We start from the raw sequence: 25,521 nt of genomic DNA on the forward strand, positions 1-25,521 counted from the left end.
TTTGTAAGAATTTATATATAAAATTAATTTGGGATTGTTTACAAAAATACCAAAAGTAGCTCACAAAACAAATTTCTATATTTTTTATTTAAAGAGAACGTAATAATTTAACTGCATATGCTTCAAAATAATTTACTTTCAACTAAAAGTTTAAAAACAATTAATTTTTATGTTTGCGAGCATTCGCTCATGGGATAGAGCAGAGTAAATTTCTTAATTAATGTTGACGTGGTTTGTGATTAGATATGTGTTCCATTGTCTAAGATGTTGGGCTTCAGTCTGAAGGGAGTAGCCATACAATTTTGTCCTTTTCAATTGACTCGCTAGAGAGAGGAGGTTTTAGGGCTTATAAACCATACGAACTTCTTATCTACAACCAATATGGAACACTTGATTACATCAAATGGTCTACAAATATGCACCAGTTGTAGAGTCCAGCTCTCAGCAGTGAATGTACTGAAACTTGAAATCTCATGACTTCAAAAGAATCACCCTTGACTGCAAAAGGAGAAAGGGGAAATATTGCCACACACCAAAGTATTTCTCCCAGTTGCAAATGATGGTAAATGCTTGTTCAACTCCTCGTTACTACATTAACCCAACTGTTTCCTCGAAGGATTCTTAGTGACTGTAAGAATGAGTCAGGAAACAAGGTCCTCATAAACAACAAAACTGCATCAGAGAAAGGAAGATAAGATAGATTTAGCACATCTCCATCTGCTTCTTACATGGTTCATAGTTACTCTGCAAGGACGAAAATAGTGTTCCTATGCAAGACTCAGTTTTACATCATGCAGAAGTAGTAATAAAAAGATTAGTCCTGCAATTAGATAACCAGTCACAGTGACTACAAAGCAAGTGAGCAACATGGTAGCTGAGAAAATAATCCACGTTTTGGTAGAGAGACTGGAAGTTAAAACTCTGACATGATGTAGTTGTACATTCAATGTTGGCTACGTTGAGAAAGGGATGCTTGGATGTAATGGACTCCATATGGCATGGTTAGCATGAAAGTAACTGAACACAAAGAAATAAAAACTACTGACGCTACACGGGCAGCAGGGCATATCTTCCAAAATTTATGAAACCTATATTAAAGGAGTTAGTTCGATTTCCTATAGACTGTTTATTAACCACAAATCATTTGAAGAAACACAATATGGCAGGATTCGATGATTCATCTATACAAATTTCATCTATTGGGAAGAATCAAAGTTGGAAACAGACCTCAAACGTAGGAAAGGAGCATTTTGAAGTAAATAATGACATATATTGCCAGAGAGAAGACGGCGAAGACGTGCTGCCAGAAGAGGAGAGCTGAAGCTTCACGAACTGCATAACCCCTCAAGCTTGCAATAGCTCCCAGTAGGATGGCACTTGGTGTTGTGTACTGCAACAGAAGCACGAACCGATACATTTGGTCACCAGGGATCAGAAATTTTGATTTGTCGGCCAAATAAACAACCGCTATACCGACCAAGGGAAGTACCAAAAGTCTTGCAACAACTATGCCAATTGTAGTTCGAATGCCAAGCCGAGATTCAGTAGGCCCTTCAGCAAGCATTCCCCCAAGAACAAGCATTACTGACGGCACCATTGCTCCAGCCAAAATGTCTAAACTATCTGTTATGAATGAAAGGGGTGCATCTTCACCATAGACAACAGATTTGACAGGAGGGACCATTCCAACAAAGAAAGCTAATAGTGTAGCAAATGTTGGCGGCTGAAGAATGTGTAGGAGAGGAGTCTTCTCGGCAACAATTCTAATTCTTCTCACCATCTGAGGCTCTACTAAACATCTAAGTGATTTTGGACTTCGTGGCGCAGTAGCTGGATCATTTTCCTCCAAGGAATCAGGTTCAGGAATAGAACTTTGTGATAGGCTCGATGCACTCTGGAAAACTCTTGCAATTAAAGGTGTTTTACAATGCTCGGTTTCTCTATCTTCCATCCCAGGCCACTCAGCTTCCACAAGAAGTGGCCTACTGAGATCATTTGTGGACGCTTCTTCCTGAATTTCAGTACCATCTTCAATAACCTCATAATACTCCATCGGAGGTTCCATCATGTGGTAAACGAGAGTATAAACAAGAAGGACAGCAACCCATTGGGCGAAAGACACATAAGCCGTCCCAGTCTTGTGGCATTCCGGGCCAAACGGATTCTCAGCACTATGGCACACTGATCCAACAATAGCAAGAGGAAGGTTGCCCGTGTTTCCGAAAGCCGTCATAATAATTGTAAATCTAAAGTATTCTGGAGAGGGCCGGCATATTTTTGCAACTAACAACCCCAACACACAACCAATAACAGTACTAAGAATAACATTAACCGGTATGAACCACCACCGCACGAAATTTTGCAGAGTTATAGTTTCTCCAAGATGAATGAAGATCAGACAAGGCAAGAACAAAGCAAAAACAAGCTTGCTGAGAAGCTTGAAAGTAGCTTTTGGAATAAGTTGCGTTTTCGGGTGGCCAAGAATTAACCCAATAACAGCGAGACAAATGAGTTTCAACAACGGAAGAATAGAGAGAATAAGATCTTCTTTTGTGGACCGCATTTTGGTCTGATTTTGGATAGAAACTGACTCCATCTTTGTGACGGGACAACCAATAGAAAACCTCCCAACAATATCTTTCACTAAGCCAGGAAATCGCGAACGCCAATGAAGATTTGAACTTTAAGGAACGGGTTCCCAGAATTCCTATAATTCAGATCAAGAACACTCAAAACGCGCAGAAACACAGCAGTTTCAAACTTCAACAGACACTGGGTTCCAAATCCGAAACAGAATTCAAATAAAAGTCGAATTGCTGCAGTAAATTGCAAATAAAAAATCCATAAAACAACATAAACGAAAATACAGAAATTCAGATAGAACAATTAACAGTACATCCCAGCAGAAATTTCTTGAAACAGAGAGAAAGATAATAAACCGACTTTCCGTACAGGCAAGTTAAAAGAGAAAGAAAAGAAAGACAAAGACAGATGGCATGGCAATGACAGAGAGGCAGACTTACGATGGGAGCTGAGAAGCTACGAGAGTTGAGATTGGAGGTGCAGGGTGAGATATCTGCGGTCAAGATTGTGATGGGCGTAATAATTCTAATACATACCCTTTTCCAAATGACGACATCTGTAGATTTTTGTATGATCTTTTCGTTTTTTTTAAGTCCTTAAATTGGTCGGCGAGCAGTCGAAATCATTGATACTTTGTTTTCAGTGTTGAAAGTCACATCTATTCCTATAAATTATGTTTATTTCAACTCACACCTTTAAGTCCTTCAAAGTACAAACTCTACTTCTCCGAGAACTCAGAACTTAAAGGGGTCAATCAATCCAAATACAATTTTAATATAATCTTTTGGGTAAACTAGAAGTGGCATTGGAGAGAGTTTGAGACGGCTTGGGTAAATTTGGGCCCGCCTCGGCAACTTTAGGATGGATTCGGGCTAAGCCACCCTGTCTCAAGTTTATTATAATCTCGTTATATCTCGTTATAAAATTTATTGGGATAGGTTTAATTTGATAAAATTATTATTTTTTTTTAAAAAAAGAACAAGAATAAGAAAATGCAGCAACAACGAAGAGCGCGGCGAACGGAGACATGAGGGCAGGCGGGGAAAAGAGGCAAGGTGGACGGCAACGTGAGATGAATCGTGGCAGCGGGAGGCAAGCCTAAGTGTGAGAGTGAGAAATCGAGAAAGAGGGAAGAGAGAGTTAGGGCATGACCTATGAGGGAATGTTTATTTGGGGTGGGAATAAAAAATTACATATAAAATAATATATATATATATATATAATTTTATTGGGATATGATTTGAAGCTCGCCTCCAACTCAATCTGATTCTAAATTTTTAGGATTCGCTATTTGCCTCAATCCTCATTTTTTAGACGCGAATCCTCTCTCATTAAAGATGTTCGGGACAGGTATTTTTAAATTCGGATAAATGGCCACCCTTAACTAGGTAAGAATTGTTTAAATGCAAGAAAACAAAAAATTAAAATAAAACTATGCACCAAAGGCCCCTCCATTCCCAAGAAGAAGAACCCATCATTTCTTTGGAGGACTCTTTTGGTTGGAATGATAGGATTATATAAAATAGAATTTACTGCAGATTCCCCAAATTCATCAACATTTTCACATTTTATAATCCCACAATCATGGATCTATTGGACTACCAATCGGGCCTCTTGGCCCTGATCCATAGGATTGAATCTGGGGTTTTGTCCATTCAACCATACACTTCCAATGAGGCCTAATCATCCTAACCAAACACCTCTTAGAAATATCAAGAAATGGCAAATCAATAAAACTGAAGATACAGAAAAGGTGATATTCAGTTATATAAAAGTATACACTTGGCAATCCATCGACTTACTCCCGTACAAAAAGCTACCATAGTACATATACATAAAAATTGAGGGTAACACACAAAATTAAAACTATATATACGCGTACTAATTACTAAAATGTTATATATTATACTCCTATTATTAAAATATGACATATACATATGATGCCTAAAAGAATTAAGTATATAGAGCACACAATTTTATGAAAAATAACCTAAAAATCAATATCTATACACACATGACAACCAGCTAGCAATCCTCTAGCTACCTTCAGTGCATTGACGACGACAACCGAAGACGACACCGGAACACTCATCGCCACCAGCGCCAGCAATCCCAGCGCCACACTCGGCCTCGTATTCATCAAGAACGACTGCAATAGTTCGACGGAGTCACAGACGCCCTCATGGTACCTCGTGAACACTTTCTTCTCCCACTCTTTCCAGTCGGAAGACGGCGCCACCGCCGTCCCCTCTTGAGTGCTTCTGCTACTCTCTGACACCTTCAGTTTCTTGATCCTCATTTTCAGTACAATCATGTTTTCGTCATGATCGCCTTGCTGTGCTAGAATAAGCCCTTTTCTTCTGGTAATATTGTAAGAGGGATGTTTGGCAGAAAATCGCCTAAGGGGTAACCTAGGAGTAGCTGGTAAGAGAGCTGTTGCTTCCATGGTTGTCGGAATGATATGATCAGAGAACTGCGTGATTGTTAGAATTATGGAGAAATTGTGAGAGGGTTGTGGTTTATATAAAGAGAGGGGGACATGCAGCAAGAATGTGAAGGATGGATGCGTACGTGGGGAGACATGATGAAGGTTGTAGAAATTAATGGGGTGTGGCGTATGTATGTTTTTGAGGTTGTGTGTTGGATTAAAATTGATGAATTAAGGTTTTAGTTTCAAGAAGGCGATGATTCGGGAATTCTGACATGTAAGATCGATTAAATTTAAATTAATTATATAATAAATATATTATATAGATCAATATGTGATTCGTTTACAATTAGAAAAGAACAAAAATTTCAACACGTAGGATGTAACTATGCTAGGCTTCAATTAGTGTGAAGTTGCTTTGAAGTAAGTTTTGCATATTTAATGAAGCGGAAAAAGGGAGGAGAGGATGATGAAACCCTAAGGCGCAGCAACCACGAGTTCATTTGCGTCAAGCAAGTCAAATGGCTATGTATGTGTGTTCACGTATGCAATTTCCACAGCTATTTAAAGTGACATCTAATTCATCATAACTTAATTTCAACCATATTGCTTAATTAATTACAACACTTTTCAAATTTATATATTCTCGTCAATTATTTGTTTCTCGTAATATATAAAAATCCAATCATATTTTCAAATTTGGAAACAAAATTTTACTCAAATCAGGATTGACTGAACCAAACCAATTATGCATGGAATAAACATAATACACTTGTCACGTGATTAGTCATATTTCTTAAACTGTACATCAATGACACGATAAATGTATTGCACTTATCATATACCTGCTTCAAGTCCAATCAAATTCAATATAAGTTAGAATTTTTGGATTTTGCGTGGCTTTTTTTCCCACTTAAATATGCATATATTGTTCATGTGAAGTGGTTTTTCTGCGTGAATCTCTCATTTATTTTTTTTTTTTTTATCATATTATTTAATTGTGTTTTGGGTCGGTCACAAGAATTGCAACTTATAAGCTTCATTAACCTTCCAGAACTATGATTGTTGGAGATGCCAAAGGGGGCAAGACGGAATGGGGCCCTGTCTTGGACCTTCACTCAGGTCTTAGGTGGGTTGAGGATATTGTCTTATAACTAGGACCCTAAATTATTCGAGTCGAATTAAATATATTATTATTTAAGTTTATTTAAATTGATATAAAAAATTATGTTTAAATTTAGTTTAATTATTATTCTAATCAATAGTGAATTTTGATTGGATCAAATATGAGTGGAGTTCGAGCAAATTAATATTTTTAAATATATTTTATTATTTTTACAATAATTAAATCGAGCTTGAGTCGAGCTTGAAAGCTTATAAAAAAAAAATGGTTCAAATTTGAATTGTTAAGTTTAATAAATCGAATTCAAACAAACTATTATCAATCGATTTCAATCCAATATTGAATAGTTTGATTTAGTTTTCAGTCTTACCTAAATCCCCTATAATATTTACAAACATATCTTATTTATTTAAAATATTGAACACATATATTTATATTTATAAATATCAATATTAACTTTTTAAAAACAAATATATCAATTAATACAAAAAAAAATTGACTAGATTTTGCGGGTTACTCGCAAGGTTAAAAATTTGGATGAATTTAAAGGTCGAGGAGGGGTGGTTCAGCACCGAGGTGGGACAAGTCCGGAATGCAACTAAACTTAATGAAAATAGATATCAAATTCGATCGTCCCAAACCCGACCGTTGCCATTCCAAACAATTATATATAATATGTTGACATGTTTATAAGATGTTTTGATTATCTGAATACATAGTGTGGTAGATATAGAAATACTGAAAATTTTGTATATTTACTTTAATGATCAATTCAACCTCTATTTCATTTTATATTTTTCCATCATAAATTAATACATATTAAATACATAAAATTGCGATATTGTCAATTTTTGTTTGAAAAACGGAGACTAGAAAATGGTGAATCCAAACAAATTATTATGTGGTTGAGCCCCTGAAGCAATCATCATATATCATATATCATATATATATATATATACAAGTTTGGTGTGGGAGTTTGGGCAGGTGGGCTGGCTGGAATTGGCAATTCCCCACCTTTACTCACAAGTTATTTGTTCCTCATTTTCCATTGGATTATTACAACTTATATTCCGGTACATTCCGTGTTCTGTCTTTTCATACATCATCCTTACTCGTATAATACGGACCGACATTAATTAATTTAGTGGAACATAGCATTTTCCGTACCATATATTTTCATTAATGATGTCATAAATTACAAAATTCTCCCTTTTAGTTATTGTGATATTTGAAGGAAAAGGTACATGTTAATCATGTGACCGTTATTTAATAAATGGAGGAGTTTCCATCAAAATATTAATGAAATGTGATGAAATGACGAAAAAGGAGATTTCTTTTTTTTATAATTTATAAGATCATTAATAAAAGTTCGATCATTAATAGAACAAAAAGTGTATTGACCCCAAAGATACTGGATGAAAAAAATGTAATTTTTTCTTAATTTCTGTGATGCGAGTAATTAGTTAATTTAATTTATTTACACACAGAATATGTTCGAGAAAGGAGGGGAGAGAAAAAGAAAGTTATATATAAGGAAGAGCTCTTTTAATATATATCTAATATATTTACATCTTATTATTATAAATCAAAATCTTTGTTGTACTAATTTTTTGAATGCACAAATTTATCATTTAATTTATTTTTTTCTTTAAAAATAATTGATTAGAATAGTAATTTTAATTCTTTTAATAATCTCACAATTGTAATTTTTTCTCTCTCTCAATCTACTACTGATTTCACCTTAATTCTCTACATTTATTACAATTTATTTTTTTCATAAGTTTCTTTTATTTCATCATTTCACGTTATTTTTTATATCCTCGCAGGACCTCGTAAGACAACTAATATATATATTAACTAATATTGTTGCTAATAAAATTTGAGTTACGCAAGAAATTATAGTATTGTCTAAACTATAAAAAAAAAAGAAAGGCTTTCCACATTCACAAACGACGGTTTGACATCGTCATAATATTTTTTGTAAAATCAAAAATACCTTTAAACTGATAAAATAATTAATTTATTCAACTTTTGAAATTTCACATTAACTAATAAATTAATTTTTTTCTTTCTTTATTTTATAATATAATGTATTAATTTATATATTTTATTCTAATATAATATATTTAAAAATATAAAATATTATTTATTATATACACACAAAAACATAATGTGCTAACGGGTGATTGTGTTAAAAGATGAGTGAAATTGTGGTGTGGGTGGAGTGAGGGAGAGGCATATAGACGTCCCGTCCGCTTGTAATAAAAGAAAGTAGAATCGTGTAGTCTTCAACTTTGCCCATTAATTGGGAGGAATGGGAGTAGATGTTGTTGTCATCCACCAGATTTGCGAAAACCCAATTCTTCAAAATTAGGGCTCATACCATCCAAAAAAACTAAATTAGGGTTGCACTCAACGTGTGTGTCTGAATTTTTAAAGTATATAATTTAAAAAGTATTTATTCAATTTCGTATGTAATTTTTAAGTGTTCTCCAATTGTTTTAATGTTTTTGTTGGATTATGATTATTGAAAAGATAATATAATTTAAAAAATAATAAATAAAAGAGAAAAAATGCTAACACTTTAAATAATGAGTAGGGTGAGAGAGAGGAGGAAAATATTGGAAAATATGAGAGGACAAAACGGAGTTCAGATGTGAATATTATGGCCAGTTCGCTGAAACTTAGTTATTTAATATGCTGGTGCTTTATATGCGGTATAAATTTTAAAAAATTAGGTGTTGTGACAAGTTATTCCCACGTACATATAATAAATAATTATTCATATTTTAAAATATATTATAAATAAAAATAAAATATATAAATCAGTACGTTACACTAAAAAACAAAAAAAAAGAAAGAAAAAAAGAAAAACAAATTTATCAATTAATGTAAAATTTAAATTACTTTATCTGCTGAAAAGTATTTTTTACCACACAAAAAATTGGTGCAATGATTTGTTCGATTCAAAAAATTATTGAGAAAAAAAAAAAATAACGAGAGGAATGGCCCAAATGGGCTGAAGGAAAGTAATGAATGCATTGCAGAGAAAAGAGTTTCCTTCTCTTTCTTATTGTCCTGGCAACTAAATAACCAAAACCATGTGTTCTCCCACCATGTCCTATACGTTCTCTCTCACCGAAATCCTTTGTAACAAACATAATGTAAGAATTGATTTTTGAAAGTGATTTTGCTCCCAAGAAATTCATCTTCAACATCAATTGTCCCGAAATATCGAAACAAAAAATGATCAACGAACAAGATAGAATAATTTCTACTTTTAAGAGATTGCCCGGAGTAAGTTGAACGAGTCCTTGAATACAACAATCTCTAGCTACAATGTTTGACAGTGTATACAAGAAATATCTCAACATTCATTACTCATTGAGATGTTGGTGCTTCCTCTACCTGTTCCGTGCTTCTGTCATCTTCACCTTGGCCAACTGTGTATCCATTTTGTAATAGTTTCTCTTCGGAGGGCAAGTTTTTCTTGGCTTTTTTACTGCCTTCGATTTTCCAAAGATCCCAGACACGGGTTTTTGGTGGGGGTGCAGTATCTGCGATGGGTGCGACTAGTCCAGGCTTGCCATCATCGATCACTGCATCAACCAACCCGTATTCTTTTGCCTCCCAAGCGTTCATAAAATTATCACGGTCGGTATCCAGCTCAATCTGTGAAATTATATGAAGAATCAGACAAATCACAGAAGCAGAAAAAACATGGGATGAGTGAGATTCAAGGAAGCGGAAAAGGAAGAGATAACCGACCTGCTGTTCAGGCTTCCCAGTGACTCGTGATAGTATCTTGTTCAGCTTAATTTTGTGATATGCCATTTCTCTGATGCGTATGCTCATCTCCGTGGCCTAGAATAGAAAACAAGCAATGAAATATGGTGAGCACAGAATGACTGCATGAGCACAATAAATCAGTACAAATTCCTCCTCATGGACTTGGCGTTTGCATCGATGAAGAATGCATTTCAGGTATGAAAGATTTAAGAAAACTGGTTAGTCCATCTCAGTATTAAATTTTTAGTGCTTCATTCTGTTAGAGGGGATCGATTAGAAGTGAAATTAGTGGAAATATAGACAGCTATGCGGTGCAGTGTGGCATCCAAATGTTTGAAAACTTGTTTTTATCCCTATGACCTTACCAATTATGAGTAAGTGTATAGTGTTTAGGTACAAAATAGGAATATTTGATAGAAGCGAGCCTGAGAAGAGAATTTTCAGGAATCCACTGATTTGCATGCTAGCTTGGGCCTATAAAGAGGATGAACAGAGTACATGAATGACTTGCATCCAGGTACAAAACCATGAAATTGCTAAGCTGGATCATGGATGAAGATATAAAGAAAGTAGAAAGTCATGCAAAGAATTCTCCATCTCAATTTACAAAAACTGGACATGGACATGAAAACAGAAAAAACAAAAGCACCAAGTAGGTTTGAAGTAAACACATACTTTGCCCCCAGCAGTTCCAAGTGGCTGATGGATCATCACTTTTGCATTTGGCATGCAGAACCTCTTCCCTTTAGTACCAGAGGCAAGGAGGAAAGCACCCATGGATGCAGCAAGACCCATACAAACAGTAGATACATCGGCCTTGCACAATTTCATGGCATCGTATATACCCATTCCTACATGGAACATAGAAGGAACTTCAACAAATAAGAAGCCAATTTGAGAGCCACGTGTTTACATTTTGCAACGATAAAGCCAATAGATCTCTTTGTACCTTCAAAATTAGGTGTTGAGTTAAAATAACTTGAAACTTAATTATTAAGGACTTCTGAAGGCACCATACAGGTCCAAGAAAATTAAATCTTTGCAAAAGTTGTTTGTCTTTTCCAGACTACAACAGAGAATAGCCAACTAAAAAATATTTTGTGGCCTAATCTACTGGAAGAAGTCTCGTAACAAAATGGTAATGCAAAGTTCATACCACATGATCACAGACAGAAAGAACAAACTGAACAAAAAAGAAAGTTGTAGTGAGGAAGGGCGAAGATAGTTGGAATGGCAATGGCACTAACCTAGTAAACTGTGCTCACCGGCTGTATCTCAGGTCCAGGATGGGAGCACATGCTAAATTAGGAATTAGTCATTGCTCTTTTTAGTTGTTGTTTTGGGGAGGGATTGAGGGTGGGTACTAAACTCTGTTATGTATATATCTAGCATATGACACTACTATCCACACATTAAGTACAAGGACTAGAGCACAACAGTGACAAGAATGATAAAGTCAAGTCCCATTCACATTTAATCATTTGTTAACAGCAAATACCTCCAAGAATCGGAAGAAGCTAATCGTTCTTGGTGGTTTGGAGATCAACAACTGCCTCATGTTATGATTTCTATGTTCTATCATTTAAGGTTTCGGGACACAATTCCCTAAAGGAGAAACACTGGCAATTGGCCTCTTTGATTGTAAATATTATTCATCATCTCAAGCAGTTGCAGGGTCGAGTTTCATGCATATAAGCAAAAAAGGCCACATAATAATCCTCACGTTCAAAACCTTTAAGATTTTAGAAGTATAATGGAAAGTCATACTCACCTGCAGTGACAGAGCCACCAGGTGAATTAATGAACAATCTGATGTCTTTCTTGTGGTCTTCTGAATCAAGTAATAATAGCTGACTTATGATGAAGTCTGCGGTCATGTCATCTATCTGTTTATCATCCATAAATTTCCCAGGGAGAACAAATTAAACATCCTCAAACTACTTATTCTGAGGAGGAAACAAAAATTATCACTTCGGCACAACATACAAAACGAAAAGAAAATCAAATCCCATCACATTATCTCGATACAAAATAACAATCTTGATATGTCATAGGCTTTTATGTAGGCATATATGTATTCATTCTGCAACCCCCATGAATTGAGAGAATCTGCTTCAGACATCCATAAGATATACAATTTCCAAGATATGAGGTCATGGCAAGTGGAGAATGATAATTATATCCTTGCAACAATATGGAAAATGGGTACATCAAAACACTTTTCCGACTCACCCGAATAAAAAGAACCAAAAATAACTAAGATAACACATACCCCATTTCAAAACTTGTAATTCATGAGGAGAAAAGAAAGAAATAAAGAAAACCTGGCTACCCAAGAAGATAATTCTCTGGCGAAGAAGCATGTTGGTGGTGTCAAGCTCTTCAAACCTCGGCAGCCACGAAGGAGCTGCATAATTCGACACATCCCAGTTGCTCGATAGACTCTGGTTTAAAGCTTTCACGCTCAAGCTGCCTTTGCTTCCACTAATACTACCACAGTTGGCAGTTCTCATTCGAAAAAACTGCTGAAATTTATCGTGGGATTGGCCGAAAATTGGGGCCCTGTGGCAGGGGAAGACGGCGGCGGGTCTTGGAGGAGTTGATGACGATGTGGTGAACGTTAGACAGCCCCTCTCCATATTGCTCCGTGCCTGCGTTTGATACTTTGATGGTTGCTTACTCGGCTCGAATTCTTGGTCTGAGGGAGCGAGATTGGGGTGCTCCGGCTGAAAAGGTTCTCCACGCGACGTGGATTTTAGATTTTTTAATTTTGCAAAATGATCCCGGAGAATTCAGAAATAGAGATAGAACTCCTTGTACTTGCAAAAAATTGCATATGACTGCATGTTTTAGAAAATGTTGCTATTTCCCCCCTTTCAATATTATACAAGCAAATAAATAAATAAGTCCTACTCACAATTCTTTAATTCTTGGTAAGGTTAAAAGTTTGTTTTAGAAATTTCATTATTGCATTAATTATAAAAAATATTAAATTCAAATGCATAATTATTTTTTTCAATTTAATTTAATAATATACATCTATACTATTTATTAAGCGCCAGCATTCTAAATTAACTACCACATTTGGTAAAATACGAATTACCTAAAAATATCCCTAATCATATTTATTTCTTCTACAAATATTTATATTTATTAGTTAATTTTACTAATAATTTATTATTTGAAAAAAAGTATCTATGTATGTATTTTGTTCTTATTTTTCTCTCCTTTTGTATCAATTATTGTTTTCCTCTTTTTTCCCCCCCACATCACTCTTTACTTAAAATTCTGTCTCTTCTATTTACTTTTCTAAATTATATTGTTTTTATAATTTTTTACTTATCATAAATTAATAAATACATTAAAAATATACTTACTTCATATAAATTATTTAATAAATATATTTGAAATTTAAACAAACACACATTTAGTGCGCCAACGATGCTAGTAATTAATAGGTTAATTTCAACGCAATGTTTTGAATTTAGGTTTAATTACACAAATATCCCATATAATTTATAAAATTATAAGTACATCCTTTAAGGAGTTGTTAGTGTAATGTACCCAAGTGATATTTGTGTAGGGTTTCACAATTAAATAAGCGATATATTTATAATCACAACTGCAAGAAAAAACATCATAATAATAATTCTGAAAAAATCATGAATTGTTGATAGTTAGAGTTAATTTCGATGGGTGTCAATGCAATTTACCTTAATTAATAATGCTATCTCAGCGCAATAATGGGCCTTAAAGCTATTTCCCTAATTACAGGGGCGCCTGAGATGGATTTAATAAAGTACAGGGAGTGAGTTGCAATAGAGCCCCCACTATAAAAATAAGAAAGATGAAAACGATGAGATTATCTGCAACGGAGGAGGAAAAAATGGCGAGGTTTTCCGTCGGAGGAGATGAAGACGGAAATGAAGACAGACCCAGCAACAATAGACCCTTGCCCAAGAAACCCAGAATTTCCAGTACCAGTTTTGTTTCCCTAAACAGGCCCAGCGCCGACGCCAACGCCTCTAATTCCGGCGACCGCGCCACCATCTCCACATCGACTGCTCCTCCGCCTGAATTGGACCAAGACCGCACGCCGGAGGGGTCGGTTTCGGCAGAGGAAGAATCTGAAGGGGAAAGTGTTGGGGAATCGGACAATTCGTGGTCTGGTTCCTCTTCGGAAGAGGAATCAGAAGAAGGAGAAGATGAACAGCAAAATCAACGGAGCGGAGACGAGGTACAACCCACTGAAGCACGAATAGACGCGACCCCAGGTGAAAATGGTGCGTGCACTGACTCGGGCGGGCCTAGTGGGCCCATTTCTGTGACCCTGACGGACCCGGACGTGCTGGATTGCCCCATTTGCTTTGAACCTCTTTGCTCCCCAGTGTATCAGGTCCCTCATTTAACATTACCCAATTTCCTATTTATGGTCATCATTTCTCGTTTTTGTCAATTAGGCATTTATGAGGGTTCTCTCTAGTGCTTTGATTTTTCCAAAACCAAAAAGGTAGCATCTGTTTTTTGCAGAATTATTGTATAAGCTTCTCTAAGTAACTTGATTACTTGATGAGCTCATGTTGAAGAATAATATGAAATTCTCTTTTACTTGGTCATGGAATTGGAAACCCAGAAGCGAACTTCAATTTAGTAACGACTGAGTACTTGAAGCTCATGTCATTCTGGACTTGGTTCAGTTGTAGGATGACTATTTGGCTTCATCTGTCTGCTTATGTTTGGTATTTGGATGATTTTGATAAACCTAGTCACTCTGCGGTATATTGATAAGCTGTATTGGTTGAAGTAGCTCCCTGTTGATGTGCAAAAATCTATCACCTAGCAATTACCAGATGTCCCAAGAAATGGCAAAAGGTCATTACTGAAATGGATGTTGCTATAACAAGTTCACCTTAACATCAACCAACCTAATAAATGAAATTTTGTTAGGCTTTCACCTTATCATCAACCAATATGATAAATGAACTTGTGTTTGGCCTGCAGATCAATCTGGCATGTCAGAACCTGCTTCCAGTCTTAGGTTGAATCCATCATTGTAACCATTTTGTATGACAAAGTTACATATGTACTTGTGAATTCAGTAGAAGTTATTACTTGGGCTGTTTTTCTTTGCTGTTCCTTTGATATCACCACTAAGGTTAAAGATATGGAGAAGCTGGGTCAAGTATGAATCCTTCTCCAAGTTAAGAGTTTTGATTCTTCTTGGTGACTGTTGATTTTGAGGCCTATTTACTTAATTCTGGGAGATTGCTGATCATGTTCTAATAAGTTGTTCTGCTCTTATTTCATTCGATCATGATAACTTCTTCTTTTTCCTTCCACATTCACTTATCTGGTATATTTTTAGGCTTTCACATGATATTTTGTCCTTGAAAAGATAAATAACCTACAAATGTTTGGACCTCGCTAGCTGTATCCTCTGATTTTTGCTTGTAAAGTAATGAGGCGGTTCATCTTACCTGTTGAGGATCACATTTTGGCTAGGAATAGGATTGATTGTTAATAATTGTTATAGCCTGTTGATTATTTAGGTGTTTATGAACTAATCACCACCATCGAATGAAGTACCTGGATGTGTTAGTAGGAATTGGGAAATTGATGTCCTACTGTTTATTCTTAACACTTTTATGGTTTTGGTATCTCCATGTGTCCGTATTGTGGCTCTGATCAGTATTTTGTAACATTTACTTCATCAATCAAAGCTTTATAGAGTTTTGGAACCTCAGGTGATTGTCCTCATTGTTTGGTCACTTCTGCTAGTAGCCTAGTATCTAGATTGAGGTTCCACAACTTCCATTGGTTTTATATATTAGCTGATACAAGTTGGTGATGAGGTAGCCATCTTTGTCACACTCTACTTGGCTTCTTTATTAATTGGAAGGATTGGTGTTTCCATATGATGATTTTTAAGATTATGGGCATGGTCTTAACAATTTGTACATCTGAAATTTCTCCATATAATGTTATATTCCAAGAGCAAGTTCTGATTCCTTGTGTTTTTATTTTACTAGTGCTTTTCTAAACTTTAGGTTTGTGTCTTTTCTCTTTGTTTAAGTTAGAAGGCTTTCTTTAAGGAAGACAGTCGCTCTGTCGGAAGATCCATATGTGATTAATTAGTTTCTCAATGATTACTTGTGACGTCAGCGCAAAACTTGGTTCATCAACTTGAGCTATATCCACTGTGAGCATGAGGATGTTCATACAGTCATTCCTGCCTGAAAACTTATTTATTTTTATCTGAAGTATCACATTATCAAGTGGTTGGTCACTGCAAAAAATGAAAATTGATCTGATATATATTCATCTGTGTTTTAATCCAGTGTGAGAATGGGCATATAGCATGTGGATCATGCTGTACCAGAATGAGGAACAAATGTGCAAGTTGCTGCTGGCCAATTGGTTACAACCGTTGCAGGGCTATTGAGAAGGTTCTTGAATCGGTCAAAATCACATGTCGGAACATGCCGCATGGTTGCAAGGAGACATTAAGTTACAGTAAAAAACTTGCTCATGAGAAGACATGCAATTATGCTCCTTGTTCATGCCCTCATCCTGGGTGCAACTATGTTGGCGTCTGCAAATCCTTGTACGCACACTTTGCTCTCCAACATTCACATTCTTCCAAACAATTCCGTTTCAACTCTGCCACCTCCATCTTATTGGACACTAATCAGAACCATGTTATTCTACAAGAAAGGAGCCACAGTATGCTTTTTATCCTTAATCGTTCTATCGAGTCTCGTGGAAGTTTTGTCAATGTTGTTTGTGTTGCACCAGCTTCTGCAGAGAGAGCTTTCTTGTATGATCTTACAGCAACTGTTGGAGAGAGCTCAATAAAACTAAGAACTTGGGCAGATTGTGTGCCAAAATGGATGGCAGACCCTCCTGCAAAAATGTATCTTTTTGTTCCTAGAGATTTTATGAGTGGACAGCTCACATTGAAACTTAGCATATGGCGGGACATCTCATTTGCCATTTGACATTTCCAGTTTGCTCTTCTTTAGACCCCATAGTAATTATACATATCTATCAGGACCGGTTTCATATGTAATTTCATTGTAACATTATTGTACTCTAGTTCGATGAACTTTTGTGATACTCAATTTGTGACTTTGGTTGATCTTCCTCACTGGATTGCTTCCACTTTGGACCTTGGTGGTTTTCGTGTTGTTCTGTTCATGTGTTATTCGAGGTGTGCCCGATTCTTTGGCTTATGATTTCATGTTTTGTTAGCTTTGCATGTTATTTGACGCTTCGTGGAAGACGTCCCAATGACTCCATTATGTACGAAGTCCTTTCTTGGTCGCAGAATTTACATATTTGACATTATAGTTGAGTTGGCGTCCCTCTCATTTTTAAAGGAAGGGACTTGGATCAAATCCAGGTTGTCTTCGAACCTACACCCTCGTTGTACAAAAAAAAAAAGAAAAAAAAACATAGGTAAAAATTCTCTGTTGCATTTTTATGGGTGATGACGAGCCAGCAGCTGTGTCACTATCATGGGATAAGATGCTGCCAAATCACCCTCCATGTGGCACGGATGTGATGAGTCAGCTTCCAAATCATACGCGGCTAAGGGCAGAAAGGGGTGCAATCTGTCAACATCTAGGGTTTGAGGGTGTGAAGTGTGTAACTTTTTTCTTTGTGGGGTGGGAAAATGCTGAAATAACTTATTTTGGGTGCAAGATGTAATTTAATCCATTTATTATTGATGTAGAAGAAAACATTAGCTGCACAGCACTCTTGAACTAGTACAGGCAGGATGCTATCGTCTTCCCTGATGCTCCGCCGCTTCTGCTGCCTCTGCACCGCCGCTTCTTCTTCCTCCTCCCCTGCTCCCGCTTCATCTCGCACCCTCCCTTCTACCAAGAAGCGTCTCGTTTTCTTGGGTTCACCTCAGGTACATCTCTCTCTCTCTCTCTCTCTCTCTCTCTCTGCCCCCTGGAAAGTAACACAATGCACGACTAATGCTCGTATCCACTAACTCGTTCAAACTATGACTGAATTGCAGGTCTCAGCTTTTGTTCTTGATTCCCTTTTCAATGCCTCTTCTGCCCCAGATTCTTTATTCGAGGTGCTTAGAAGTTAACCCTTTCTTTTTATTTTTTTTATTTCTTTTCCTTTTCTCGGTAAAGGTTATTTTGTTCATTTCCATACGTATTTGATGGGCATAACCATATAATTTAGTTGAAAGAGGGTAATGGTTTGCGGAAAGTTATGTAGTTTATGTAGATTTCACATGGATTGGTATGTTATAAACATGTGGTCTTGTTATTTATAGTTTAATGTCAACTGATTGTGGTTATAATCAGCTTATACATCTAAATTCTGCTGCTTAATGGCGATGTAGAAGTGGTTTTCTTGCTCATTCCTACTGAACAAAGTTAAACTATCTAACTTTTGGAAGAACTTTTTATATTAACCATGTATCATCTGAGTATTTCAAATTTTAATGTGTATTAGTACTTTAAACAAACCAAATAAAGTTTCACTATTTCTCGAGTTGTGTGGTAAAACACAAAACACAAGGTGGACGATCATTGGTGGACAGAGGTAGCATTATAGTTGAAATAAAGAGACTAATGCAATCAATAAGGACACTGATATCATGACTCTTAGCAGATTATGAATGTATTTGATGAAAATACATATTGACTGCATTATGAAATGATCCAGATTGCAGCAATTGTCACCCAGCCACCCTCTGGAAGAGATAGGGGTAGAAAGTTGATGCCTTCTCCAGTTGCGCAACATGCTGTGGAGAGAGGATTTCCATCTGAATTGATTTTTACACCAGCAAAAGCTGGTGAGGTAAATTATGTTATCGAGGGATCAGATCCCTGTATAGTTTTTCTTTACTCCAAAATTTAAAGTGTTGTTGAGTTCTCGATTAGCATGTTTGTCCTTTTATTTACACAAATTAGGATTTGGTATCTCTGACAGTGGCCAGGGAGACCTATAAAGTGGACTGACAATTATCAACTAGGTGGTCCACATCTTGAAACAATAATTGGAAGTGCGTGATTAGTACTACTTAACTCTCTTTCTTATACTTAGATGTTAGATCATCTGAAATATTACATTTCTGTAACCATGATATGCTACAATAATTAAGAAAGAATAGGAATAGAAGTATCTTACTTTACATATTTTCGTCTTCCCAATTCAAATGGGTATGGAGTTTTAGATGACAATTGAGTAAATGAAAATATCGGCAGCCTTTATTCCTTTCCCACTAAAGTATTATTAGTTGGGACATAGTGGAGTCACATCATCACTCCAAGCGATTAGTATTCTTGGGAAGAAGATTACTGTCCAGAAAAAGGTAGCAGAAGCATAAATTTGTAATATTTTCATTTATATTTTGTCTCTAGCATTTTCTTATGAAACACTGAGTAAATGGTCATTGCATAATTGCAGATAGTGACAAAGAAAATTTTTCCATATTCCTGTTCCCTATTATTTAAAATTTTCCATATTCTATACAAAGAACCTTTAATCTTTGTCTGGTCTCAATGAAAGGATTCATATATTCATGGCGCCACCATGCAGGAATCATTTCTTTCCAGTTTTAAGGTTCTGGAACCTGAACTATGCATCACTGCTGCATATGGCAATATCTTACCAACAAAATTTCTTAAGCTTCCGTCCATGGGTTAGTCTGAAGATTCTTTGCTAGTCATTTAAGTCTTACAACCTGAAAGTTCATAATTCTCCTATTATGTATATTGGAATGCTGAATTATATAACCTTTTGAACTGAATAACTGCACAACTTCATAGCAACGGAGAAGTTTTGATACATCAATGATTGTTGTCTGTGATGTAATTGATCTGTATGATGTTAGTTTTTCATATTTATGATCGTTATTGGAGTGTTATGATAAAGAGATATATCTGCATGTGTTTCAAATATTGAAGGTAGAGCCAAGAATTTTGAAGCTTGATTTCATGCATCAAATATATAAGAGAATCTCTAAGATGCTTCTTCCTGATGATGGCTCTCATGACCTTACCTTAAGATCTCTGAAGCTTTTTATTCTTTTTAGGTATATAATATTGAACAGGTAAATGCGTATGAAGTAGCATAGCAATAACGTGATGCCAGAGCCAATACATTATATAATTTTAGAAACTATATGAAGCAGCTTTATATTATATGGTACTAGGTGGATCCAGTTATTCTTAAGTTCAAGGTGTTGATTTTTCCCTACCTTTCTGATCTGTATAACATAGCTTACTGTTGAGTTTTCTAGGTTTCAGGAAACCTTTGCTTTTAATGCCAACTATTTACAGGAAGCATATAGTCCTTTTTTCCTCCTTTATTTATACCTATACAATAGATTAGCATCTTGTTCAATGTTGTGGCTTACTGATTTGGTTGATGTTGTATTATGATGATTATATTTTATCTCAGAAGCTGACATCTAGCTGTCTTAGATTTGAGTGCAATCTTGCAGGTACAGTCAACATACACCCTAGTCTGCTTCCTCTGTATCGTGGGGCAGCTCCTGTTCAGAGGGCTCTGCAGGTACATATTCGCTTTAGCAGATGAATTTGTTAATCTACCTGCTGGATTTATTTATTCACTTCGACTACAAAATGAAGAAAAGGACTTCAACAGGATGGTGTAAGAGAAACAGGAGTTTCATTGGCATATACGGTGCGCCAACTAGATGCTGGTCCTGTTATTGCTTGTGAAAAAGTGGAAATTGATGATTATATAAAGGTATGTATGATGTGCATTCCTAATGTTAGCTAAAGTCCACATAAGTTTGAGCAAGAAACTATGTTCCATCTTAGCAGTTTGAAACATTAGAGTTGAGTAGGGTCTGAATACAATCCTGACTTTCCTTTTCTCGTCTGTGGCCGTCAACTACTGTACATGAAAGAAACAGAAAGGAATCAGTTTTTTTAGTTCATTCCAGTGTTGCAAATTCCTCCAATACTCAAGTGCATATAGATACAGACTAACAACTAGCATACACAGAATATCTGAATCATCTTCCTGCTTTTAACCTGCATTCATTGCCTTGAATTATTTTCTCTGACTAGAACCCTGTGATCTTTGTGCAGGCAACAGAGTTACTTGAATTGCTGTTTGCTCGAGGTCTGTATTCGTCTTTCCTCCATCACTTACTACTTCTGCACATTTCTACGGACAAATTATTCCCTCGAGAGCTTGCTAGACCCAAGAAGACATGTATAAGCTTTGGCTAGAAACAGTATAGGACCCCAGGCTGATATCAAGTGATATTTTCCTCGAACTTTCCAGAATATTTTTCCGAAAATGACGCTTATCATAGTTCTCCCCTTTATTTTGAAAGTTAATGATATTTAGTGCTCAATAGGATCATCAGGTTCTATAATAAGAATCAGAAAGATGAATTGACTGACCTTAATCATTCAAATGTTTGCTGAACTCTCATGCAGATTTCATGAAGATTTTTAAACACGTGAGTTTATATAATATAGTCAAGGCCTTCATATTATTGTGCTTTGAATTATTGAAAATATGTGCCCTATCTTGAATCAAAATATCAATGTTGCTGCTCTTAGATGGCAGAAAATATTGTTTCTGGATTGTTTCCATGTGCTTGTGGTTGTATTAAAGTCAGAATCTTCAGAGACGCTTGTTCTATCTTCTCATTCCCCGTGCTTCATGTTTATGAACGAATAATTATTGTCCAATTTATATTCATAAGGTCAAATGTACATTAATGTCCCCTAATGTTCTTTGAATTTCTGTCATTCATCAATGTAGGATCCCAACTTCTAATCCGTGAGCTTCCATCAATATTCGATGGTTCAGCTAAAGCTAAAGCAGTTGCACAAGATGAATCTAAAGCTACATTGGCTCCAAAAGTAAGCTAAGTTTTTATTTGTCCAGAATGAATGCTGATCATATTTGTAGTGCCCTGCTGGGAATTTGTCCTCTCATTTGTTTTTAGACATTTTATGTTAATTATAATGTTTGAGCAAGTAATTGCTCAAAGCATTTCTTGAATTTATAGAAATGGTTGGTTCATTAGCGCATTCCAATTTCCAAAGGCATCATTGTTCATTTTCAGCCATACAAATAGTTGGTTCATGCTTGCTTCCACAAAGATTAACCTGCTCTACCAGAGCTACTCCATTATATTGACAAGATAATATCTCCTATAGGACATCAATTGCCTTTCAGGTGAATATTTTTAGCTCTACCCAATGTGCATAGGTATTTCAATTGATCATTGTGGATATTTATCTCTCCCAGTTGCTGCTTCTGTTGGGTCAATTTAATTACTCAGCATGAAGTATAACATGTTACGCATCAATGCAGCCCTCCTAGAAGCAGCTTGCTGATCTTGCACAATTTGATTGTTCATGCAGATTACTCCAGAAGAGTCTTGGCTTTCCTTTGATCAAGATGCTAGAATCCTTCACAACAAGGTATTACTTGACATTCAATTTGATTCGAGATATGGAGATATTACATGCAACCTTTCAGGTTCGTGCATTTGCAGGTTGGCCAGGGACCCGAGCAAAAGTTTCAGTACTTGACCCAAAAAGTGGTCAGCATAATATTATAGAGCTTAAAATCATCACTACAAGGGTTTATGGCAATAATGAAATTCGGAGTGGCCAAATGGATGATATATTCTTTGCAAAAGGCTCACTGATAGTCCCTTGTGGTGGGGGTACAGCACTGGAGGTGAGCTTTTATTTTGATTGTGATTTAGAGTAGTACAAGTGTTTGAAAATTGTAGGTGTAAAAGTATGTTTTGTGTTTGTGTAAAGGTGTTAGTAGTTGCATGCAAGCATATCTTGTGCTTGTATAATTGGTTCTGGTTTTCTGGGTTTTTTATTATGCTTATGAATTTAAGATTATGAATATAAATCTTGTAAGAGAAGGAAAAAGAGTAAACTCAATCAACATATACGTTATTTGGTACTTTGTACAGTATTTTTAGACTTCTGTTTCGGGTGGGGGTATACATGCTGTGAGAAGAATACATTGAATATATATACTGAATCAGCTAGTATTCTTCTTGAACTGGACATCCTTCATATTTGACCTGAGTGTTGAATATGAAGAACACTTTAATGTCCTGATCACTCACAAACTGAAGATGGATAATTCCATTTCCTGCTACTGTATTTGGCAAGAGTATTTTCTTTTCATGACCTAACACAGTAAGTTAACAATCATTTGTTTGTTACACTACAAACTTTTTTATGTTCATGTTATGCGTCCACCTGCAGGTACTGGAGGTCCAACTTCCAGGCAAAAAGGTTGTAAATGCAACTGCATTTTGGAATGGTTTAAGAGGCCAAAAACTAAGGAAGTTGTGATGAATTTCAACCTCAGTCATACTGAAATAGGTAAATTTATTATGATTCATATTCATGACGTAGTAAATATATATATAGCTGATTCACTTAAACAAAAGGAAAATCTTAACAATTATGGACAAGAACAGGATTTTGCACCACAACCAAATTATCCGAGTTGTTTATTTGTTCGTGTATTGCTTAGATGAAAATGAAAATGGTTCTCAGTACAGTTATATTTTGAATTGTGTATGCAGAGACAAATCTGAAGTATGCCGTAGCCAGAATGCGAAAAGAACGGCTAGTGGATATCATCCGTTAAATGTGGCTTTTGGACCATCTACGGCTGTTGATCAATCAAGGGACGCTTGCTGCACAGATCACACAGTGGGATGAAAGTAGTCTGAATATTGACTCAAAAACTTGGGGGAAGGATACTTGACGAGAGCGTAAACGTGCAAATACGTATGTACCTTTTCTTGATTGAGGAATTTATGAAACAGAAAGTCGGTATTATATTAATAGTTCCAGAAAATGAGCGAACGAAATTGAAGTATTAGCTGTTCTTGCAAAAAACAACACACTAAAGCCAGGATTTCATGCATGTCTCAGCGGAAACAGTCCAACATAAGTTTGAAAAGAACCCAGAAAATCATAAGTAGGGATAGAGTAATGTAGCAGAATCCAGGGAGAGAAGCAATAATTGTAGTATAATCCAATAAATAATCGAAAAGCAGCACCACACCCACTGAACGAAAATGAAAGCAAACACTAAAGCACTTTTCCAACGCTCTCACGATTAACTTATCAGCTTAAATAAATCAAGAATTGCAAAAGCACTGTTATTGTTACCTACCCATAATCATTTCAAGCCACATAATCATACTTTCTGGGCCTAAAAATCCATTCTTTAAATTAAATATCTCAATAAAACTATGAATTCTTTATACACACAGCTTGGACGTTCCCACCCATAATTATGAGGCTTTTTCCAATTAAGTCCCACCACGCTCTCATTGTATAAATGTCAAGAGCCCTTCTTCGCTTTCTGCCTAAGATCAGAAGCAAAAAAATGGGCGCGCTTGACTATCTCTCAAACTTTTGCACTGTCACCAGCACAAGGGGCAGAAGGAAACCAATGCAGGTACTCATTATACACACCAACACCTCTCACTGTGTGAGTTTGATTTTGCTTATGTGTTGATATTTTTTTAATTTTCCAAGATGTGTATGTGTATGAGTTTTGAGTTCTTGTGCAGACAGTTGAGATCAGAGTGAAAATGGACTGTGATGGATGTGAGAGAAGGGTCAAGAATGCTGTTAAAAACATGAAAGGTTCTCTCCATGAAAGCCATGTATTGATTAATTTCTTATGTTTAAGAAAATATTTTATACATGTCGACGTGCATATTTTTTTATGTTAGGTGTAATCTATGGAACGTTGCAAGTAAATTAAAATAGAAAATTCAGACAGCTGAAAACTTTTATGTTTCCTCTCAATGGTTTGATTGTTTGTAGGAGTGCGGACGGTGGAAGTTAACAGAAAGCAACACCGTGTAACGGTGAGTGGCTTTGTGGATCCAAATAAGGTCCTAAAGAGAGTGAAGAACACTGGGAAAAGAGCTGAGTTTTGGCCTTACATCCCGTACAATCTAGTACAGTATCCGTATGTAGCTCAAGTCTATGACAAGAGGGCTCCGGCTGGTTTTGTAAGAAACGCCACTCAGGCCGTTCCCATGCCTAATGCAACCGATGAAAGAATCACGTATCTGTTCAGTGACGACAACCCCAACGCTTGTTCTATTATGTGAAAAAGTGAACTCGGAAATTGCTGCCCAGGTTATTATTGTTGACAGCAAGGAAAGCTTTTCATCAGAGAGTTGTGTTTTTCATTACAGTAAGGTATTGAGACAATCAGTGCATGCATGTATTTGAGGCATATGAAGACATATAAAAGTCAGGACAACTGCTTGTTGTTGTGTCTGTTTTTCTCAACTTGTTTCTCCGGCTATACTTGTTGCAAACTAATTTCCATTTATTATGGAAAATGCGCTTCTTTCTAATTTTCACTGTTTTTGATTTAGTGATTGATGGAACGAGGAAAAGTTGTGCAAGAAATTCAGGTAAAAGTGCTTATAAGACAAGCGACTTTTACTTGGACAAACTTTGTTTTTGTGCTCAATCATATTAGTAGCCTTTCAAGAATTCTTGAAGGGCTGTCAGCTGTCTTTTTCTGATGAGAGAAGATGGACATGATGACTGATTTC

General features: G+C 36.1%; 5 protein-coding genes across 9 annotated transcripts; 3 read left to right on the forward strand and 2 right to left on the reverse strand.

Moving 5' to 3' along the window:
• Positions 1-232: 232 nt before the first annotated feature.
• LOC105177905 (protein PIN-LIKES 2) lies at positions 233-3,170 on the reverse strand. 2 transcript variants are annotated; one of them, XM_011101192.3, is made up of 3 exons: positions 3,024-3,170; positions 1,228-2,816; positions 233-672 (listed from the first exon to the last, which is right to left on the reverse strand). In XM_011101192.3, the coding sequence occupies exon 2, from the start codon at positions 2,594-2,596 to the stop codon at positions 1,229-1,231; it is 1,368 nt and encodes a 455-aa protein (XP_011099494.1). In that variant the 5' UTR covers positions 2,597-2,816; positions 3,024-3,170; the 3' UTR covers positions 233-672; position 1,228. The 2 variants fall into 2 exon arrangements, with proteins under 2 accessions (XP_011099494.1, XP_011099496.1); XM_011101194.3 differs by having other exon boundaries at positions 1,228-2,707; positions 3,024-3,168.
• A 6,262-nt stretch (positions 3,171-9,432) lies between these two features.
• CLPP3 (CLP protease proteolytic subunit 3) lies at positions 9,433-12,666 on the reverse strand. The gene is made up of 5 exons (XM_011101191.3): positions 12,248-12,666; positions 11,695-11,809; positions 10,599-10,774; positions 9,903-9,998; positions 9,433-9,806 (listed from the first exon to the last, which is right to left on the reverse strand). Exons 1-5 carry the CDS (start codon positions 12,560-12,562, stop codon positions 9,516-9,518), a joined length of 993 nt encoding a protein of 330 aa, XP_011099493.1. The 5' UTR covers positions 12,563-12,666; the 3' UTR covers positions 9,433-9,515.
• Positions 12,667-13,687: 1,021 nt separating this feature from the next.
• On the forward strand, positions 13,688-17,070 carry LOC105177902 (putative E3 ubiquitin-protein ligase SINA-like 6). The gene is made up of 2 exons (XM_011101190.3): positions 13,688-14,319; positions 16,262-17,070. The coding sequence occupies exons 1-2, from the start codon at positions 13,771-13,773 to the stop codon at positions 16,919-16,921; spliced, it is 1,209 nt and encodes a 402-aa protein (XP_011099492.1). The 5' UTR covers positions 13,688-13,770; the 3' UTR covers positions 16,922-17,070.
• A 502-nt stretch (positions 17,071-17,572) lies between these two features.
• On the forward strand, positions 17,573-23,810 carry PDE194 (formyltransferase). 3 transcript variants are annotated; one of them, XM_011101186.3, is made up of 12 exons: positions 17,583-17,841; positions 17,953-18,015; positions 18,618-18,752; positions 19,494-19,596; positions 20,381-20,471; positions 20,549-20,669; positions 21,017-21,050; positions 21,705-21,805; positions 22,313-22,372; positions 22,431-22,634; positions 23,186-23,305; positions 23,512-23,810. In XM_011101186.3, exons 1-11 carry the CDS (start codon positions 17,704-17,706, stop codon positions 23,273-23,275), a joined length of 1,140 nt encoding a protein of 379 aa, XP_011099488.1. In that variant the 5' UTR covers positions 17,583-17,703; the 3' UTR covers positions 23,276-23,305; positions 23,512-23,810. The 3 variants fall into 3 exon arrangements, 2 of the variants coding, with proteins under 2 accessions (XP_011099488.1, XP_011099489.1); XM_011101187.3 differs by having other exon boundaries at positions 17,588-17,841; positions 20,401-20,471; positions 20,565-20,669; XR_002288345.2 differs by lacking the exon at positions 23,512-23,810 and having other exon boundaries at positions 17,573-17,841; positions 22,447-22,634.
• On the forward strand, positions 23,579-25,317 carry LOC105177901 (heavy metal-associated isoprenylated plant protein 21). 2 transcript variants are annotated; one of them, XM_020699062.2, is made up of 4 exons: positions 23,579-23,719; positions 24,211-24,431; positions 24,514-24,589; positions 24,773-25,317. In XM_020699062.2, the coding sequence occupies exons 2-4, from the start codon at positions 24,279-24,281 to the stop codon at positions 25,063-25,065; spliced, it is 522 nt and encodes a 173-aa protein (XP_020554721.1). In that variant the 5' UTR covers positions 23,579-23,719; positions 24,211-24,278; the 3' UTR covers positions 25,066-25,317. The 2 variants fall into 2 exon arrangements, with proteins under 2 accessions (XP_020554721.1, XP_011099491.2); XM_011101189.3 differs by having other exon boundaries at positions 24,211-24,398.
• The last annotated feature ends 204 nt before the right edge of the window (positions 25,318-25,521 follow it).

This window comes from Sesamum indicum, linkage group LG9 (assembly GCF_026168435.1).
Source record: "Sesamum indicum cultivar Baizhima isolate 11 linkage group LG9, ASM2616843v1, whole genome shotgun sequence".
NCBI lineage: Eukaryota > Viridiplantae > Streptophyta > Magnoliopsida > Lamiales > Pedaliaceae > Sesamum > Sesamum indicum.